General features: G+C 45.6%; 2 protein-coding genes across 8 annotated transcripts in view; one reads left to right on the forward strand and one right to left on the reverse strand.

Moving 5' to 3' along the window:
* Positions 1-7,866, forward strand: part of Mms19 (MMS19 homolog, cytosolic iron-sulfur assembly component) — a 35,861-nt gene extending 27,995 nt beyond the window's left edge. For all 4 annotated transcript variants that reach the window (XM_005063598.4, XM_013113911.3, XM_013113916.3 and 1 more), the window contains 13 exons: positions 534-689; positions 1,502-1,601; positions 2,402-2,504; positions 2,649-2,717; positions 2,906-3,032; positions 3,886-3,986; positions 4,471-4,527; positions 5,022-5,208; positions 6,095-6,177; positions 6,281-6,445; positions 6,517-6,576; positions 7,288-7,388; positions 7,466-7,866. In XM_005063598.4, the coding sequence (XP_005063655.1) occupies positions 534-689; positions 1,502-1,601; positions 2,402-2,504; positions 2,649-2,717; positions 2,906-3,032; positions 3,886-3,986; positions 4,471-4,527; positions 5,022-5,208; positions 6,095-6,177; positions 6,281-6,445; positions 6,517-6,576; positions 7,288-7,388; positions 7,466-7,493 (1,337 nt within the window). In that variant the 3' untranslated portion in view covers positions 7,494-7,866. The remainder of the gene's footprint in view (positions 1-533; positions 690-1,501; positions 1,602-2,401; positions 2,505-2,648; positions 2,718-2,905; positions 3,033-3,885; positions 3,987-4,470; positions 4,528-5,021; positions 5,209-6,094; positions 6,178-6,280; positions 6,446-6,516; positions 6,577-7,287; positions 7,389-7,465) is intronic.
* A 162-nt stretch (positions 7,867-8,028) lies between these two features.
* Zdhhc16 (zinc finger DHHC-type palmitoyltransferase 16) lies at positions 8,029-20,171 on the reverse strand. Of its 4 annotated transcripts, none has more exons than XM_040744436.1 (12): positions 19,979-20,171; positions 18,859-18,979; positions 14,974-15,218; positions 14,601-14,795; positions 14,365-14,453; positions 13,987-14,015; positions 13,085-13,218; positions 12,914-12,961; positions 12,046-12,131; positions 10,694-10,817; positions 10,099-10,169; positions 8,029-8,751 (listed from the first exon to the last, which is right to left on the reverse strand). In XM_040744436.1, exons 3-12 carry the CDS (start codon positions 15,214-15,216, stop codon positions 8,637-8,639), a joined length of 1,134 nt encoding a protein of 377 aa, XP_040600370.1. In that variant the 5' UTR covers positions 15,217-15,218; positions 18,859-18,979; positions 19,979-20,171; the 3' UTR covers positions 8,029-8,636. The 4 variants fall into 4 exon arrangements, with proteins under 4 accessions (XP_040600370.1, XP_040600361.1, XP_040600364.1 ...); XM_040744427.1 differs by having other exon boundaries at positions 14,974-15,221; positions 19,979-20,170; XM_040744430.1 differs by lacking the exon at positions 19,979-20,171 and adding an exon at positions 19,512-19,580 and having other exon boundaries at positions 14,974-15,221.
* Positions 20,172-20,190: the final 19 nt, after the last annotated feature.

Raw genomic sequence — 20,190 nt, forward strand, 5'->3', positions numbered from 1 at the left:
AGACAAAAACCACCTATACACATAAAAACAGTTGTTAGAAGTGGTGTCAGAGAAGCAGCATTCCCTGTTGCTCAGTTCAGCAAAAGTTAGACAATGTCCTCTGACTTCACAGCTACTGCCCTACAAATCACAGGTGATCCGGGCCTTAGCCAAGCCTCTGGATGACACGCCACTGGTTGGGGCATCTGTGGCACTGCATAAAATTGGACATTTTCTTTCCTGCCTGTAAACCAACACTCAGAGGTGGAGGCAAGAAGATCAGAAATGCAAGGTCATCCTAGGATGAACCTTCTAGAGGACTCTAGTTCAATTCCTAGCACCCACATGGAGGTTTACAACTGTCTGTCGCTCCAGTCATAGGGAACCCTGATGCCCTCTTCTGATTTCTGTGGGTGCTAAGCATGCATGTAGTATAGAGACAGACATACAGGCAGAATGCCCATAGACTTTTTTTTTATTATTATTAAAAGAAAATACCTGGAAGTACTTGAGAGAAAACCCTACAGAAATACTGACTCTTTCTCTCCACACAGGGAATCTGGTTATAGAGTCCAGTGAAGTTATTGCTGTCTGTCAGAGTCTCCAACAGGTGGCAGAAAAATGCCAGCAGGATCCTGAGAGCTACTGGTACTTCCACGAGACAGCTGTCCCCTGCCTGTTTGGTTTAGCTGTGCAGGCTTCCATGCCAGGTAGTTTTCTGTGGTTCATCTTTTAGGAAGTTGGCTTTCTACTAGGGTTGGACTGCACTACCATCTCCTGGGTGTTGCTGGCACTGCCTGTTGTACTGTCAAGAACACATTCCACCTAAGACAGAGATGACCAGTGACAGTAACCAGAACCCAGTGGTGATAGCAGCAATCAAAGGGAGGCCCATTTTAAATGCAGTACTATTAGTTTATTAAGATTTATTAAGTTTATGTCAGAACTGTCCATATTAGCCAGGTTCATTTTCCACTGTTGATTAGTGTAAGCACAATATGCAATGTTCCTGGAAGGCTTGTGCACCTAGGTTAGACCAGTGCAGCTTCTGCCTGGTTTTAGCCCATAACATTTCTGCAGGATACATTAACTTGTTGGCTTTCACCAGGTATGGTGGAGTACTCCTATAATCCCAATGGAAAGTGGAGGCAAGAGGATTAGGAGTTCAAGTATAGCCTGAGCTACATGAGACCCTATTTAAAAAAAACATGGTGGTGCATACCTTTATTCCCAGCACTCGAGACAAAAGCAAGTGGACTCTGAGTGAGTTTGAAGCCAACCTAGTCTATATAGCAAGTTCCAGGCTAGTTAATGCTACATAATGATAACCTGTCTCAAGGGGGCGGGGGTGGGGGGGGTGGGCTGAAATGTTAGAGGCTAAAGAGATCCACCAGACTCTGCCTTCCAAGTGCTGAGATTAAAGGGTGTGTGCCACTGCCTCCTAGCCAAATTTGGGTTTCTGAGTCACAGTAGTGGACTTGTGGTTCTGAGATACACATGTACAGGAGTTTTGTTTTTGCAGAGAAGGAATCCTCAGTTCTGAGAAAAGTACTGTTGGAAGATGAGGTATTAGCTGCCTTGGCATCTGTCATTGGAACTGCCACTACCCACCTGAGCCCTGAGTGAGTATAACTGTGAGTGACCTGAACCCTAGGGAGGGAGAGTACATTCTTGACCAGCAGCCATAGGTACTGATTTCCCAGTTGTCCTTGAACCTTGTATGTGAGTGTGGATGCAGTCATTTTATAAGTTTGATGACAGACACCACAGACTGTTGGGATTAATGAATTTTGTTGATGGTTTATGTTGTTAGGGTTTTTTTTTTTTTTTTTGGTTTTTCTGAGACAAGGTTTCTTTGTGGCTTTGGAGGCTGTCCTGGAACTCACTCTGTAGACCAGGCTGGCCTCGAACTCACAGAGATCCACCTGCCTCTGCCTCCTGAGTGCTGGGATTAAAGGCGTGCGCCACCAACACCCAGCTGTTGTTAGGGTTTTTGTTTTTGTTCTTTTAGGTTTATTTATTTTTGTTTCATGTATGTTAGTGTTTTGCCTGAATGTGTGCTGCACCATGAGTATGTGATACCTGATGAAGACAGAAGAAGGTGTCAGATCCTTTGGAACTTAGTTACAACAGTTAGCCTCCATGTGGGTTCTGGGAACCAAACTTGGTCATCTGCAAGGACAAGTACTCTTATCTTTCCAGTCCTGAGATCAATGGGTTTTGTTTGTTTTTGAAGATCACCAGTGGACTTTTTTTTTTAAATGCATTGAACTGCTCACAAGATTGTAGGCTAAGAGAATAGACTTTGATTGTGCAAATAATTGTGCCAAAGAAACAAGTTGAATATGTGAATGACTATGATGCCTGCACACAAATGTGCACATCCCTGTCTCCTTAGTGACACCTGGTACTCTGTCTCCAGGTTAGCTGCCCAGAGTGTCACATGCATTGTGCCTCTCTTCTTAGATGGCAACACCTCCTTTCTACCTGAAAACAGCTTCCCAAGCCGATTCCAGCCGTTCCAGGTAATAGTCTATTGGCTCTGATGGTGTGAACCTTGGAGTTTACATCCTTCAGACACAACTTTAGGACTATTCTAAGATGGGCGTAGAGACACTTGTGCCTACAACTGGTAAGACAGGCTCAATGGAGCTCTTCTTCCTTCACAGGATGGCTCCTCTGCGCAGAGGCGACTGGTTGCACTGCTTACGGCTTTTGTCTGCTCCCTGCCACGAAATGTAAGTGGGCACATTTGAGACTGCAGAACTGAGATGACCTTGGGCTTTTCTGGGCCACAGTCTAAGCTGTCTTGCTTCCACATTTAAAGAAGTTCTCTTCCATACTGATCTCTGATGTCACTTCCTATTGAGTATTTCTTGGAGTTCAAGTATCTTCTGGGTCCATTACATGGCCAGGTTTTCTATAGGTGGAAATCCCTCAGCTGAACCAACTCATGCGGGAGCTTCTAGAGCAGAGCTGCTGCCACGACTGCCCCTTCGCTTCCACTGCCGCTGCCAAGTGCTTTGCAGGACTCCTCAACAAGCACCCTCCAGGTACCGGGCTGGGCCTGGGGCAGGAGCCTCCCTTAGTTACCTAGTGATGCAGCCTGTGCGTTGTTCTTAAAGGAGCTCATTATGACTTCACCTACTGTCCTCAGACAGTCTTGTCAGATACTAGTTTGACAGAGCATTTGAGGGTTCAAGAAGAGACTAGAAGGAACAGGTTCAACTCACTTCTGCCATCTTAATCATATCAAGAATAATTTTTTTTAAAGATTTGTTTGTAGAACAGAAGAGATTGCTCATTAGTTAGAAGTGTTTCCTGGAACAATTCTTAGCAGCCGTGTCAGAAATCTCACAGCTGTCTCTAAGTCCAGCTCCAGAAAATAATGATACCCTCTTTTGGCTCCAGGAACACCTACACTCAAGTGTACATAGCCATACACAGACTCATGCATACACATATTTAAGACAATAAAAATATTTTTAAAAGATGCTTGTCTTTTGTATGAATGTATGTGCACCATATGAGTGCCTGGTGTTCTTGGAAGCTAGAGGAAGGCATTGGAGCCCCTGGAGCTGAAGTTACATATCGTTGTGAACTGCCATGTGGGTTCTGGGAGCCAAATCTTGGTCTTCTGCCAGAGCAAATACTACTCTGAACTGCTTCTGAGCCATCTCTCCAACCTCCATGGAGTAAGTCTTTATTAGAGTAAACAACTCTCTCCTCAAGCACCAACACCTTGGTGTTGAGAGTATGCACCAGACTCTGCTGCTGGCATTCTGTCATTTTGATTGCCTTTTTCTAATAACTTCTCAAATGCTGTGCTCATAAATGATTTACATCCCTTATCATTAAAGGGAACAACTACATTGCCATTGTAACATCATGTACCTTCCTTTTTAGGACAGCAGTTGGATGAGTTCCTCCAGCTTGCTGTGGACACAGTGGAAACTGGCCTGGCCTCTGGATCTTCTCGTAATCAGGCTTTTGTACTGCTGCTTTGGGTGAGGAGGTAGCATAGGTGCTGGGTAGATGCACATAATTGTTTCAAGTTAAATAAAATATTCCTGTTTGCCCCTGTGGTAGTTACTTTTCTACTGCTGTGTTAGAACACCATGACGGAGATAGCTTACAAAAGAAAGCATTTAATTGGGTTTACAGCCAATCTCGGGTCAGAATCCATGACAGCAGAGCAAAGTAATGACAGCAGGAACAGCTGAGAGGTCACATCTTGATCCAAAATTAGGAGGCAGAGAGACACTAGGAATGGCTTGAGTCTTGAAATCTCAAAGCCCACCCCTAGTGACGTACTTCCTCCAGCAAGGCCACACCTTCTAATCTCTGAACAGCCACCAACTGGGGACCAAGTACTCAGTTGCTGAGACTTGTGGGGGACATCTCATTCAAACCACCAAAGCCCTTGAGCCACCACTTTACTGGGTGTGCCTCGGAGTTCTGGACTCTGACTGCTCTTTTCTCTGGCTACAGGTAACCAAGGCTTTGGTCCTCAGATACCATCCTCTCAGTGCCTGCCTTACCACCCAGGTAAGTACCTGGGACCTAAACAAGAACTTCCTTTGATCCCATCGCCCTCTTAACTGTTCTTTTTTACAGATTTATGTGTCAGGCATGGTAGCACATGCCTTTTAACGCTAGCACTCAGGCAGTTAGGTAGATCTCTGAATTTGAGGCCAGTCTGGTCTACATAGAGAGTTCCAGGATAGCCAGCTGCACAGAAAGACCATGTCTCAAAAGGAAAAAAAAAATTGTTTCTTTTTATGTGTTGTTTTGCCTGTGTGTATAGACATGCACCACTTGCATGCCTGCTGGCAGAGGAGATACAGCCAGATACCCTGAAAATGGGGTTGTAGGTGGTTGTAAGACACCTTGTGGGTGCTGGAAGCAAAACCCAAGTTCTCTAAATGAATAGCAAGTGCCTTCAACCATTCTTGTAAGGCTTTCATCCTCTTTGGTATTTGAGATTTTCTTTCTAGCATACTTAAAAGGCATTTTGTTTGTTTGTTTGTTTGTCCTACCAGCTCATGGGCCTCCTTGGTGATCCAGAACTAGGCCCTGCAGCAGCTGATGGCTTCTCTCTGCTCATGTCTGACTGCACTGATGTGTTGACTCGTGCTGGCCACGCTGATGTTCGTATTATGTTCCGCCAGCGGTTCTTCACAGACAATGTGCCTGCTTTGGTCCAAGGCTTCCATGCTGCTCCCCAAGGTGTCTGAAAGCTGGTCCCCAAATACATGGACCTCTCCTCTAGGCCAGTCCCTACAGTAATTTAGGACCCAGAAGCTTTATCCTTAAAGTGGTCTGTACTTAACAAGCCACATTTCCATCCCATGTTTTCCTTTGATGGGTACATCTGAACTATTGTGAGCTCAAGAGGCTTGTTAAACTGTGTGTGTATATATACATGTTTTTGTGAAAGCCAAAAGTCAACATCAGATAGCATTATTACATTTTCTTTATTAATTGCATGCCACAATATGTCTGTGGAGGTCTCTCATTCCACCATGTAGATCTCAAGGATTGAACTCAAATCGTCAGTCTCTTAACAGCAGGTGCCAAAGAACAACTTGCAACAGTTAATTGTACAAAATGGGTTCCAGGAATTGAGCTCAAGTCATAAAGGCAAGAACCTTTACCTAAGGAGCTATCTTGCCAGTCCATCTACTTTTGAGAAAGGATCTCTCAGTGAACCTGGATTGTGCTGCTTTGCTAGGTCAGCTAGCTAGCAAGCCCCAGGTGCTGTCTCCACTCCAAGGCTGGCATTACAGGTGTGCACTACTGCACTTACCTATTTACATGGTTCTGTGGGACTCAAACTCTTGTCTGCATGTTGCACAGAAAGCACTTTACCACCTGCGCTGTCTTCCCTAGCCTCAGCCTCACTTTTCCTTGGACAGGTCTCACAATGTAGCTTGGGCTGGCCTTGAATCCCCCTGCCCTAGCCTGCTGAGTGCTGTAACTATAGACTTTACCACACTTACTACTCCTTATTATAAGCTGATAAACCCAGTTTTCAGAGGTTGGAGTTGAATTCTCAAAGTTTATGTTAACCCATTTTTTTTTCCTAAACATTATCTTTTTCTTTCTCTCCCAGATGTGAAGCCAAATTATCTAAAAGGTCTGTCTCATGTACTCAACAGGCTGCCCAAGCCTGTGCTTTTACCAGAGCTGCCCACAGTAAGTCACCCTCAGAAAGGGAGAGGGCTGTTCTCCCATGACTAGGTCTGGTAGAGGGAAGTTCAAGACCATAATGTGCATCCCATTTTCCATTGGTTCTTAGCTCCTTTCCTTGCTGCTGGAGGCACTGTCCTGCCATGACTCCGTGGTCCAGCTTTCCACTCTCAGCTGTCTCCAGCCCCTTCTACTGGAATCACCACAAATCATGAGTCTTCATATTGATACCCTGGTCACCAAATTCCTGACCCTCAGCTCCAGTCATTCAATGGTGCGTTGAGACCCAGCACATCCTTTAGTACCTCTCTTCTTTTGTCTGCCCTGACCTCATTTCTGTTCCAGGCTGTCCGGATTGCTGCTCTACAGTGTATGCATGCTCTTACTCGCCTACCCGCTCCTGTGGTGAGTCTGAAGAGTTACAAGTGCTTGTTTGAGACAAGGTGTTCTCTGTTGTTCAAGCTAGGGTTGCAAGTATGCAATGCCACAACTGGCTGAGCACTTGTTTGCTTTCAAATTGTGTGAGAAGATAGAATTTGGAACCATTGAAGAATAGGGCACATGGAACATATTTACATGTGAGGATTGGTGTTCAAACCCTCAAAAGGGGGCGGGCATGGGGTTCAAGAGATGGCTCATTGCTTAAGAGCACTGGCTAGCCAGATGGTAGTGGAACATGCCTTTAATCCTAGCACTCTTGGGGGAAAAAAGGTAAGCCGAAGCCGGGCGTTGGTGGCGCACGCCTTTAATCCCAGCACTCAGGAGGCAGAGGCAGGTGGATCTCTGTGAGTTCGAGGCCAGCCTGGTCTACAGAACGAGTTCCAGGACAGCCTCCAAAGCTACAAAGAAACAATCAAAAACAAAACAACAAAGTTTTTTTTTCCCTAGAAGACCCAGGTTTGATTCCCAACACCCACATGACGGCTCACAACCCTTTATAATGCCAGTCCTAGGAGATCCAATGCCCTTTTCTGGCCTCATGACACCAGGCATGCACATGGTGCAGACAAAAACCACCTATACACATAAAAACAGTTGTTAAAAATGGTGTCAGAGAAGCAGCATTCCCTGTTGCTCAGTTCAGCAAAAGTAAGACAATGTCCTCTGACTTCACAGCTACTGCCCTACAAATCACAGGTGATCCGGGCCTTAGCCAAGCCTCTGGATGACAAGAAGAGACTTGTGCGAAAGGAAGCAGTGTCTGCGAGGGGAGAATGGTAAGTTGTAGGCTGAAGGCAGTGATGGGACCAAGGAATATCTCAGAGTAGTGTTACAACAGTATTTGTGCCTTCAGGTTTCTGCTGGGGAGCCCAGGTAGCTGAGCCCTTGGTCCTGGCCTAGACCCTTCTGACAATCTAACCTCCAAGAACTAACTATTGAGCCATCCTACAAGGCAAGGAGACCACTGACCCGGCTTCCCCATGGATGCAGGACAAATGCTGGGCCTCTCCTGCATGGCTGTGCAAGACACTTAAAAGAGTCAAAGAGTCCTGATCTAATGGGTTGTCGAAGAAACTGAGACTTGTATTTGAGGAAAAGACATTGGATCTCTGGGCTTTCCTATATCCCATGTCAGGAAAAGGGAACTGTCCTGCTGAAAGGTGAATGAATGCAGTTGAGTGTGACCTTGGGGGGGTCAGGGATGGTGTTATGTGTGTGAACCTGCCAGAGAATAAAGTTGCTTTTTTGTTTGTTTGTTTTTGGTAATGTGTTGATTGACATGTATTCCCTTTATCCTACATATGCTGTAGTAGCACATAGTCAGAGAGTTCCAGAGATCTCTTCACTCTTCACCCTTCAGACTCTGCAGGGTTTCTGAACCTGATCTCCCCCATCACCAAGAGACATAGAAGGTGCTTATCTTTACAAATCAAATACCTTTATTTTTGCTCCTTCCACAGCACATGAGAAATGGCAGTGACCTTGGCAATAGGCTTAATGTCTTTGTCCCATTCAGAAGCCAGAATTTCAACATACCTGATGAATGTTTTCCCAAAGTAAAAGAAATGGTGGCTAGCCCCCCAGTGCTGTGACCTAGAGGACATTATAGTCAGCACTGGACAAGGTAGCTGGTTGCCTGACCCCTAGTCTGGGGCTAAAACTTGTTTGCCTGAGTAAAGGGATATCAGTCCTAGGATTTCTCCACATTATCTTCTTGTTTTGGTTTGTTGAGACAGGGTTTTCTGTGTATTATAGTCCTGGCTATCCTGGAATTCGCTTTGTAGACCAGGCTGGCCTGGAACTCACAGATCTGCCTGCCTCTACCTCCCGAGTTAAAGGCGTGCGCCACCACTGCCCGGCTGTATCTTGTTTTGAGGTGGTCAGAAGATTGCTCTTGAGTTGTCCCTAAGTAGTACTCTAAGGCAGGCCTAGTGGCTCTTTATGGTCATGGATTCCAAGAAAAGCTGCCCTTGGAAGCTCTTGAGAGAGACATAACAAGCATCAAACAATGTTCAAGTTGTGGCTCACACAGCCATCACAGAGGCTGAGTGAGCAGTCACCCAAGGAGGAGGGTCCCAGCTCATTCCATTCCCGTGGGGTAGATGACTAGAAGGTAACAGCACCCGGGTCAGCCAGTGCCTGTAAGAAATGACCAAAAAAAGTCACTTTAGTTGTGATTTCTTGGTTGTCCTTCCTGTGCAAGCAAGAATCAAACACAGATGATGAGGGTTCTCACCTCTCTGAATCTGGGAACTGTATCCCTTGGGGCTCTAAAGGCATCTTGAGCATGCTCTCATTTTTATATAATGAAGCAAAGTTGGAGTTTATTAAGGAAAAGTTTGCTGGGAGATGGTGGTGCACTTAGGAGGCAGAGACAGGCAAATCTCGTGAGTTTCAAGATAGTTAAGGCTACACAGAGAAACCCTGTCTCCAAAAACCAAAAGGAAAATAAAGGAAAGAAAAAAAAGGTTTAAAGAACCTAGAAGTTGTTTCTAGGGGGTGGGGCTTCAGAACACTTTACACAAACTCTTCTGTAGGTATGGGCTTCTCAATTCAAGCCACTTTATTTTTGTTTCAAGATAGGGTGTCACTGTAACCCAGGTTACCCTGGTTTCCTAAGTGCTGGAATTGCAGGTGTGGGCTGCCATGCTCAGCTCAAATCTGTAAGAAGGCACTGCAAGCACAGTGGTGGGTGGGAATATAATGAGGATGAAGCAAAGAGAAAGGAAAGTACCTTCATTCGTCTCATTGTACCTTTAGTAACTGTTAGGTTGAGCATGGGCTGAGGGAGACAAGGCCAAACTCCTGCTGTTCCTGCCTATCACTTCCAAGTGCTGGGATTGCAGATGTGGACAGTCATGCCTGGCATTGTGCTTGCAGTTGGGAAAATGATTTTCTCTTGTCTCTTGGACTGAATAGAGCTAGCCTCATATAGAACCTCTGCAACATGTATGCTACCTCAGTCTCTCACATCTTAAACTCCAGATATTACTATAGACCACTACATCCTACCTATACGCCCTTCCTAAGAACTGCTTTCTCGGTACTCTTCTGTAGTTGTATTGATCATCTCTTAAACCACAGTTTTATGGACTAGAGAGATGGCTCAGCAGTTAAGAGTACTTGGCAGCTTATAACGATCTACAATTCCAGTCCAAAGGATCCATCCAATGCCCTCTCCTGACCTCCTTAGTCACCAGGCATGCACACTAATGTTTGTGTTTATAGTTTTAGCCCCTAGGCCTAAATTTTAATGGTTTTTCCCATTCCTGAGGATGAAGCCTAATTACAAACTCCTCAATGGCACTAGTCACATTCTCTGCTTGTGTGGATAGACCATTTTCCCTGTCATGAGAGTTTGGTTCCACTCTGTACCACCGCACTGTCTCTCTTTGCCTTCAGCCCAACTACAATCTCCGGTTCTGGGTATGGACCATCTTCCCCATTGCAAAGCTCTGATGCGTAGCACTGTTCTCTTTACTTTACCTTCCTGTGTCCACACCTAGGAACACCTTCCAGTTGTCCAAACAGCCATAGTTGTAAGGATTCCTAAATACCTAGAGACAAGAAAAATACATTTCTATAAACCTCCTCTACTTAACCTTCTCATCTTAGAGATAAGGACAGAATCCCAGTAATCAAAATTCTAGCCTTTTTTTTTTTTTGGTTTTTTTCGAGACAGGGTTTCTCTTTATTGTTTTGGAGGCTGTCCTGGAACTCACTCGGTAGACCAGGCTGGCCTCAAACTCACAGAGATCCGCCTGCCTCTGCCTCCCGAGTGCTGGGATTAAAGGCGTGCGCCACCAACGCCCGGCTCAAAATTCTAGCCTTTTAAGATATCTGTCAGCTGGTTGTGATGATACATGCCTTTGATCCCAGCACTCAGGAGACAGATGGACTACTGTGAATATGAGGCCAGACTGTCCATGTATAGTTCCAAGCCAGCCAGGATGACATGAGACCAGCTTAAAAAGCAACAAAAGAACCTAGAAACTTGTCTAGTCAGCCCTGATCATGGTCTGTTTATTAGATGTAGAATTGGTTACCCACCTGTTCACCCAAGTCCCTCTTCCCCACTCACTCTGCCCTTGGCCTGTAACCGACGTCTCTCCTTCTTGTTGATATGCCTTTCGATGCTAGTCTCACCCCGACTGATAAGAACGGCATGCCATATGGTTAGGGCACCCAGAGCCAGTGCCACCGAACTAAGAAAAAGGCAAAATGGATAGAAATTAGAAGCACTCTGCCTCACTTTCCTTATCTCCTCATATGGCCTAGGGAAACATGTATTCTACCTCTTAAAGATCTATTAAAGTGAGCTGAAAAACTTTGGAAAAAACTATGGAAAAGAAGATGGAGAAATAAGTCTACTACTGAGAAAAATGTAGATGCTCATCAAATGCCCATGCATAGAAGATAGTGAAAGAGGGTGGAGAAATGGCTGAGTTAAGAGCACTGACTACTTTTCCAGAGGACCTGGGTTCAGTTCACAGAACCCATATGGCAGGTTACAACTGTCTGTAACTCTAGTTCCATGAGACCCAACACCCATGGCAAAACACCAATGTGCATTTTAAGAAAATTACGGCTGGAGAGATGGCTAAGTGGTTAGAGCATTGACTGCTCCTCCAGAGGTCCCAGGTTAAATTCCCAGCACCCACAGGGTGGCTCACAACTGTCTAACTCCAGTTTCAGGGGACCCAACACCCATGGCAAAAACTCCAATGTACATTTAAAAAAACAACAAAACGCCGCGCACACCTTTAATCCCAGCACTCGGGAGGCAGAGGCAGGCGGATCTCTGTGAGTTCGAGGCCAGCCTGGTCTACAGAGCGAGTTCCAGGACAGCCTCCAAAGCCGCACAGAGAAACCCTGTCTCAAAAAACCAAAAAAAACAAAACAAAACAAAAAGTAAAAAAGAAAACAGTAGAGACCCGGCATGGTGATGCAGATGCAGGCATACCTCTGTATGTTCAAGGACAGCCAGGGCTACACAGAGAAACCTCGTCTCAAAAACCAAAAGGAAAAAGTAGCAGAAGATCATACAAACACAAGGTTGGACTGGTGGTTGGCAGAAATTCATTATTTCAACTCTTTAACTCGTAGCTACACATGGTAGGACAAACCCTTTTACTCTGAGTTTTCAGTCTCCCTTATCAGTAAATGGAGTCACTCATTTATTCTGTGGTTAAGAGTCAATAAAACATGAGCTTAACTTACATTGGCACATGACAAGCATGGCTGCATTAACAACCAGCAATGCCATATCCTTATTGTCCTCTGCCCCAAAATATTGAGGAGACTCACTCTCTTTCAGCTTCAGACTAGGACAATGGCCGGTCACTCAGAGATGAGTCACCCCTGTGTGGGGACACCTATGAAGGTTTTCTTAGTGTTTCCCTCCTTTAAAACTATCAAAACTGAGTTAAATACCTGCACAGGAACCAGAGGTAGACAAGACTCTTGTGAGTTATTCTTTCTCGAAAGGAGAAGGTAGGTGGTGGAGTCTGGTGGTAAGTCTACAAAAAGAAAACAGTAAAGCCTGGCTCCCTTGCTCTGTCAGTTTCCAGCAACTGACACCAGAGCCCCAAGCACCTATAGGCAGGAATTAATATAAAACCAGGCAGATAACAATGGGGATTAAAGCCACAGAGGAAATCAGACCAGCAGCCAGATGGGTGAACCAAGCCCGGTGGCACCATCACATGAACAGACAGTGGGTAGAGCAGGTCTGGACAAGATAGCAAAGCGCGAAAGGAACTAACTGAGCTTGTGGGTTGACAGCAGTAATGGGACTCCAGGGGAAGCCAATCCAATCTCTAGCCAACCACATTTCTTTCACAGTGTGGCTGTATCTGCAAGAGATAGATCTATACCTGGCATGGACTAATGAGGGGAAGTGGGGATGGATTGCTGTAAAAAAGTCAACAGGAACAAGGGGTCCTAAAAGGAATAGGGTTAGGGAGGGGGAAGTGATCCTAAAGCTGCTGGCCCAGCGTGGTGTCTATCCCCTGGAACCCCATTACACAGACTGACATAAACCCCTTGCTGCTCAGGCCGTCATGAAGGCAGAGTACAGGCTCAGCCCCAAGTGATGATGGGATAGATTACTTAAAACTTCCATACCAGAGACTTCCAGTTTGCCCCGAGGCTACTTCGTCTACTATAACAGCTTCCTTAGAAACTTCTGACCTGGTCTGGCAGCTAGCCTGTGTCAGTAAACTAGCAGGTCCTTTCACCTAAGTAACTCTTAAACCCCTAGGCCTGAGCAGCAGGAGGCAGTGGCATGGAGACTGCCCACCTGGTTGGCAACTGCCTGTAGTTTGTTCTTGTCAAGCTGTTTCATTTTCTAAGGGGATGGAAAACAGTGCTGGTTATACTCTTGGGCCACTAAGAGAGGGAGCTACCAACCCAATCATTGGGGAATAGTTTCTACTCTGTTGAGCTACTCTCTTCCTAGCCATGGGCTCACCTCGATGGCTGCATAAGCCTCCCGGAAAAGGTCCCAACTTCCATAGCTACAGTAGACACAGCCCAGAGTCATGAAAAAGCAGAAAGAGAAGAAGTAGCGATGATTATAGTGGCCCACACAGTTGTTTAGCCAGGCTGATGGAGGAATGATTAAGGACAAGATCAAATATAATTTGGGGGTATCCATGCCCCTACAGCTCATCCTTAGTTCAAGGCATCACCCAAGCATGAAGGCGAGAAAATAGAGGATAGCTTCCCAAAGTTAAGATAAAAGTTGTCTCAGCTTTTCAGAGCTTTCAGATTCCACCAAGAAATCTTGTTTGTTTTGAGAGAGTGTGTGTGAGTGTGAGAGTGAGTGTGTGTGTGTGTGTGTGTGTGTGTGTGTGTTTAGCTTTGGAGCCTGTCCTGGAACTTTATCTGCAGACCAGGCTGGCCTCAAACTCACAGAGATATGCCTGCCTCTGCCTCCTGAGTGCTGAGATTAAAGGCGTGCAACAACATTGCCCAGCTCCACCAAGAAATCGTAACCACCTGCAAATATTCAACCTAACTCAGGTTAGCCAGACATCTATATGGAAAGACAAAACTGGACCCATAATAGTACCTGGCACCTCCAGCCAGAGGCCCAAACACTTTTAATTCTCCACAAAAGACCTGCCAGAAAATGCCTTTCTCCTACAAGATCCATTTTAGAAAGCTATACTATAAACATTCTGCTCTCCACAAAAGATGGTAAGTCCCCAACAATGCCTCTTCTACTAACTTCTCGTAAGCCAGGGTTCTCTGGAGATTGATGCTAGTTGGAAAATCCTGGGCTTGTGACTATGACCCTGTGCAGTGAGTGCTCTGGGGGAAAACCGACGGCCTCTGCGGGGTCTCGGGCTGAAGAGAGAAAAAGGATACGGCAGTGATGATCCATCTTCAGCACACACCTGTGAAGGAGGGACACAGGCTGTTACGGCGGCCAAGGGTCTTGAGATGTCAGTGACAACTCTTTCCTACTAGGACCAGCATCCTGCTGAGGTGGAAAGGACACAGACTCTGATGACAGCCAGGCCTTCCTTCAAACCCAGTTCTGTTGTTTACTGACAAGGAAACATCTCGTCACCTCAGTTTGTAGAAGTAGCAATAATGGCTCACTTACAGGATCATACTGGAGACTAGGTGTCGCAGATGGGAAGCACAGTGCCTAGATCTTAATAGGTACTCTGTTACATAATTAACTAACTCTAGGAACAGGTTTTGCCCTAGGGTTACAGCAAAAGTGAAGCCAAGACCCACCTATTACAGATGCTGCAGTGGTGTGTTCGGGCTGGCTTGGGGTAAATGCACTTCTTACAGATGGAGACAGTAGCAATGTCATTTCTGCCCTGTGCAAATTGAGAAGAATATCTTGACCACTGTAACACCGCAAGATTTCTGTCTCAAAAGATTCCCAGTCACTCTCCCTCCCATTAATGAAACTGGCTATCACAGTGTACAACTCTGCTCATCCCCATAACCCTGTGGGGTCCCACCTGGGGTGGGTATCCAGGAGGTGTGGTGATGGCCTGGTAGTAATGGAAGACGATGAGGATCAGATTCCAGTGACTATAGAAGAAATGCCAGCAGAGTCGTGGTACTGAGTAGGTTCGAAGGATGAGGGGCAGGACACACAGATAAGCAATGGCCACAATGGACCCAGTCAGCACGATGACCAGCACCACAAATACCTGTCAACACCAGTGAGGCCAAGAAGACACCATGAGAGCGATACTCATCAAGACTCAGGAACTTCCCAGAGCACGGTAGGTTGGCTTCCAAAGCTTAGTATGAGCCCATCAGAAACATACCCTCTTCCACCCAAAAAAGAAATCCCCTTTCCTAGACTCCCTGAGCATCATCACTTACCACTCCGAACCAGCGGATCACATTGTCCACTAGCCAGTAGATAGGCTCAAAGGCAGCATCAACAGCAGTGTCACTGCCTCCAAAGGAGTTGTAGAGCAGGGAGCGCAGGCAAACCTTGCCATAACGCCAGCGCTGTACCAGGCCCCGGAGCAGAGGAGGGCAGCGACGCCTGTAACCCAGAAGCAGAAGGAGACGCAGGCAGAGGCGGGCTGGACCCAAAAGCAGACTCCGCTGGCCCCGCATGGCTTCTAGGAGAATATACTAATATAAGGATAAAGCATGAGCCTTGTCCCGCCCCACACCATCAGTGAGAAGGCCCAAAGCATCAATTTAGAGAACGTCTCAAGACTAAGGCCTACTGAGGCTAGTCATCAGCCATAGAAAGAGAAAAAGATCACTTTTCTACAGAATTTCCAGTGTTACTATTCCAACCATAGTACAGGTGGTACGGACTGAACATTCTGAGCCAACAAAAATAGTATTTACATTATGCTACACGATTATGCATCCCAGGTAATTTACACCTGAAGGGCCACCGTAAAGGGAGAAACAGTTGGCTTCAAGTCAAAGGAGTTCTTTGTTGTGTGTGCAGCACATGTATGGAGGCCAGGATTGGGGTATCTCTTCTCTCGTCATCCTCCATGTACTTTTTTTTTTAATTTTTATTTTATGAATGCTTGCCTGCATATATGTATGTGTACTGTGTGTGCCTAGTGCCCAGAGGCCAGAAGAGGGTGCCACATCCCTTGGAGCTAAAGTTACAGATGGCTGTGAGTTGCCATGTATGTGCTGAGCCTGGTCTACAAAGCAAGTTCCAGGACAGCCAGGACTACACAGAGAAACCTGTCCCATAAAACCAAAATAATAACAGTAATAATACTAAACAGCAAAAGTTCTTAGCTGCTGAGTCATCTGCTACACCCATCCCTACCTAGCACATACATACACCACCTTTTTTTTTCTATGTAATATGATTTTATTACCTTGGAAACATTCTGAGCCAAAAGATAGTTAAAAATGGCCAAAAATAATTACAAGTAATAGTCATTTGTTCCCAACATGAATATTTTCAGATGAACATTAAACCCTAAACATAAGGAGTCCCAGTAAGGCAGGTGAGTGAGGGTCCAGTATCCTATCTGTGGACACTCCTGGAATGTGGAATTCTTTTTTTTTGGAGACAGGGTTTTTCACTGAACCTGAAACTCACAAATTCGGCTACACAGCTTCAGAGATCCACTGTCTCTTCCTCTTAGCACCAGGATTAGAGACGGGCTTGTCTTTTTACATGATTTCTATGGGATCAAACTTAGTTCACCTGCTTGTGAAACAAAAACTTCAACAGCTAAGCCATTGCCCCAGCTCCCTGAGGGTTTGTTTTGTTTTGTTTTGTTTTGTTTTGAGATATCTATCTAGACAGATCATGGAGTAAAGCTTAATAAACATAAACAAAGCTGCCACTCTGTCTTACCAAGGCTCTGAGGCTGGGGGTTCCCAGGATCTCCTGCTTGCTCTGTAATACACAGGATCCTGTATCTAGAACTCTCCTGGTCCTATGCAAGTTTTCCTACTCCATCTGGGCTGAGGTTATAGGTCAGCCAGATGACATGATTCCTTGTTCCCTGTTAGGACAGTCAACCACCACTTGCATGACATTAGATACTTTGTCTCCAGTTCCACTCCTAGCCCTAACCCAGGGTTGTAGCAGCCAAGGTAACTTCATGTGTTCAGAGCATAAGACAAGTCTAGGAGGGACCTGCCCCCTTGGGAGCTTTCCCAGTTCTTCTCTGATTAAGCACCACTTCTGTGACCGATGCTCCGGCCCCAAGCTTCCCAAGCATCCTCCTGGCTGAGGGTCTCAGCACTCTCCATGGCTCCTTTGGATGTGTCTCCGTCTCTGCACTCTGCCTAAGCAATGAACACAACTATGGACACAGAGACTCCAACAGATTTTCTATGATGGTCTCATTAGCCGCGTAAAAATGTTTGAACGCTGGACAGGGAATACTGCTTTGTCTTCAGCAACCCCAATGACTTATTTAACAGGCGGCTCAGGACCCGACAGAAACTGGACGCGGTTACTCTGCTATGGAGATGGCTTTCAGTTCAGTAACTGGAGCAATGTACTCTCCTTGCACCCTGGTTCATCCCCACAACAGGCCCATAAGAAAATAGTTAATTATCTCCTTCCACAAGTTAGAAACCCTGCAAAAAGGCCTGCAAGAAAATTAAAGCTTAGTGGGAGAAACCTATAGATTCAGCACCAGGGTAAGAAACTAGCTTTTCCATCACTTCTTAAGAAGCTGAAAGAATTAACAGGAGCCGGGCGTTGGTGGCACATGTCTTTTAATCCCAGCACTGGGGAGGCAGAGGCAGGTGGATCTCTGTGAGTTCGAGGCCAGCCTGGTCTACAAGAGCTAATACCAGAACAGCCTCCAAAGCCACAGAGAAACCCTGTCTCCAAAAACCAAAAAAAAAAAAAAAAAAAAAAAAAGGAAAAAGAAAAAATGACAACATCATACTTAAACCATCTGAGTTGGACTACTATTACTTAGAATTATGACCTGGGAAATCATGAATTTTGTAGCTGGCCTCAACTAAGTGTAAGAATAGGATGGAGCTAACTGCCCCACAGCAGTGTGCCCTGCACATTCTCTTTAGGAGCAATGGAGAGTGTTCTAGATACTGAAATACTTTTTATAGCCCTAGTATGCAAAACTGATACTTTCCTAATTTGTAATAAATGCAAACTATGTCACCTCAGAGCTATTAGTCTTAGAAAATCCTCAAAAAACTGAACATGGTAGTGCACACCTGTAATTCCAGCACTCAGAAGGCAAAAGCAGGTGGATCTCTGTGAATTCAAGGCCAGCCTGGTCTACATAGTGAGCTCCAGGACAGTCAGAGCTACATTGTGAGACCCTGTCTAAAAACATAAAAATCCTCAAAACTGAGTATAATGGTGTATGTCTACTGGAGGCAAGAGGATCAGAAGGTCAAAATCATCCTTGGCTACACAGCCAACGAGGGGCCAGCATGAAGTAATGAGACCATAGTCTTAAGGAAACAAAAGAAAACATCACAGCTGGAGGGATGGCTCAGAGGTTAAGAGCACTGGCTGCTCTTCCAGAGGTCCTAAGTTCAATTCCCAGCAACCACATGGTGGCTCACAAGCATCTATAATGAGATCTGGTGCCCTCTTCTGGTGTGCAGGCATACAGGCAGAAGACCATTTACATAATAAATAAATCTTTAAAAATGTTTTTTGAAAAAATTTAAAAATCAGATTGTCAGTCATCTTCTACAATTTTTGTTTTTGTTTTTTGAGACAGGGTTTCTCTGCATTGCTTTGGAGCCTGTCCTGGAATGAAATTGCAGAGCCACCTGCCTCTGCCTTCCAAGTGCTGGGATTAAAGGTGTGCACTGCCACCACCCAGTATCTTCTGTGTTCTTGATTCTGTATGAAATGCCTACTACAAAGGCTCAATTGACCAATCTCATTTATTTATGCCCTATTTAGGGTTCAATTCCTTCCCTAAGTAGTCCAGGACCCTCCTTCACTAAATCGTAATTTTGTGTTGTTGTTTTGCTTTTTGAGACAAGGTTTCTCTATGTAACAGCTCTAGCTGTCCTGGAACTCACTTTATAGACCAGGCTGACCAGGAACTGGAATTCAGAGATCTGCCTGCCTTTTCCTCCCAGAGGCTAGGATTAAAGTTGTGCATCACCATGCCCAGCCCAAACCTTAATTTTTTATACATACAATGCATGTCTGAACATATATACATATGCACGCACACTTCCATGTGTATGACCAAGGTTTAAATCAGATGCTTATAAATATCTTAGCATAATACCTGGCTCTTAGAAGCATTCAATACATACCTGTTGTTGAAGGAATGACCTGGAGAGACGCAAAACTGGAAAGTTGGTCCGCTCTACCGAAGCCAGCAAGGACACTCTTGCCAATGCGATAACACTGAAGTATTTGCTGCTCTCATTCTTTCTGATTAGTAAAGAAATAGAACCATCATTAGAACTGTCGTAGCACTAAAGAACAGTAACATTTTAGAGGACAAGTCACACCAGACACCAAACATGTAAAACTAAAAGCTTGCAGATGTTATCAACTGAGTGAACAAAATGTGAGACCAAGCCCACCCTCACATTAGCCAGTGGGATATGTGGATATGAGGGCTCTAGGCCAAAAGTGAAACAGAGGTTTTTCTGCAGGAAATACAGAAAGGACAAAAATTTTAAATCTAAGTGTGGCAAGAGCATGCTCATAGTGAACAACAGTCCCTTCAAACCCTTAGTAGTGCCACCCCTCAGTAGTACCCACAGGCCACAGTGGCCATCTGCCACTAGATTAGAGATTAGCAGGCAACAGCACTCCCCTAAATCGCCATCTGTGTCCCAAAGGTGCCCGACTGGCAGAGAGGTAAGGGGAGAAAGGAATAAATTCCAAAGCAAACAGGTGAAATTGTGATCAAAGTCATGGCAATTTTCATCTGCACAAAAAAATGTGCTTCCCTGACCTTTCCACCTCAAGTTGATGTAACACATCAATTAAATTCGATTTATGAAGGCTTCTTTCCCGGCTAACATGCTAAAAAGAAAGGAAGAAAGCAAAATGAGTGGTAATATTAACGTCGAGCTGCTCATTCACGGTTAAGGAGGGGCTCACACTGCAAGATTAGAATCTGTGGTTTTACAAAACCAGAAAAAGGTTGTCTCCAAGAGCAGCAGAGCCCAAATATGATGGGCTCAGGTCAAAAAAACAGGCTTACGCTTGGGCTGTCTCGAATTATCTTCAAGACTTTGGACAAACCAAACCTTGTCTCTGTGTCGGAGTCTCCAAACACATGAAATGGGTAAGTTGGTGCGCTCAGACTCAGGAGAACACAGCCACACAGGACGGGGAGGGCAGAGAACAGGAACTTGAACTTAAAGGCCTGGACACCTGACACTCGAGTGGGGTGCAAGCATCGCGCTTCGCCCTTACCTGCCTCCTGCCAGCTTCTCGATCAGCCAGATTCAGCCCGGTCGCCCTGCCCGCGTCTCAATGCCTCCCGCTCCAGCTCGGGACCCGGGCCGAGCCGACCTCAGGCTGACCCACCATAGCCCGCAGCCCGGAGTGTCACTCAGCGCACAGAGTCCCGCCGCCCGCCCACCATCACCCAGCTGCGCAGGCGCGAATCCCGGAGCCCGCAAAGG

The sequence above is a fragment of the Mesocricetus auratus genome, unplaced genomic scaffold, assembly GCF_017639785.1.
Source record: "Mesocricetus auratus isolate SY011 unplaced genomic scaffold, BCM_Maur_2.0 Super-Scaffold_4256, whole genome shotgun sequence".
In the NCBI taxonomy this organism is placed as follows: domain Eukaryota; kingdom Metazoa; phylum Chordata; class Mammalia; order Rodentia; family Cricetidae; genus Mesocricetus; species Mesocricetus auratus.

What these genes read in the sequence shown, in the direction of transcription:
- Zdhhc16 (XM_040744436.1), bottom strand. Translation starts at nt 15,216, where the DNA reads ATGCGGGGCCAGCGGAGTCTGCTTTTGGGTCCAGCCCGCCTCTGCCTG. An exon ending in TGATCCGCTGGTTCGGAGTG is followed by an intron (nt 14,796 to 14,973) that starts GTAAGTGATGAT and finishes TGGTGTTGACAG; the next exon opens with GTATTTGTGGTGCTGGTCAT. An exon ending in CACTGCAGCATCTGTAATAG is followed by an intron (nt 14,016 to 14,364) that starts GTGGGTCTTGGC and finishes CCTCCTTCACAG; the next exon opens with GTGTGTGCTGAAGATGGATC.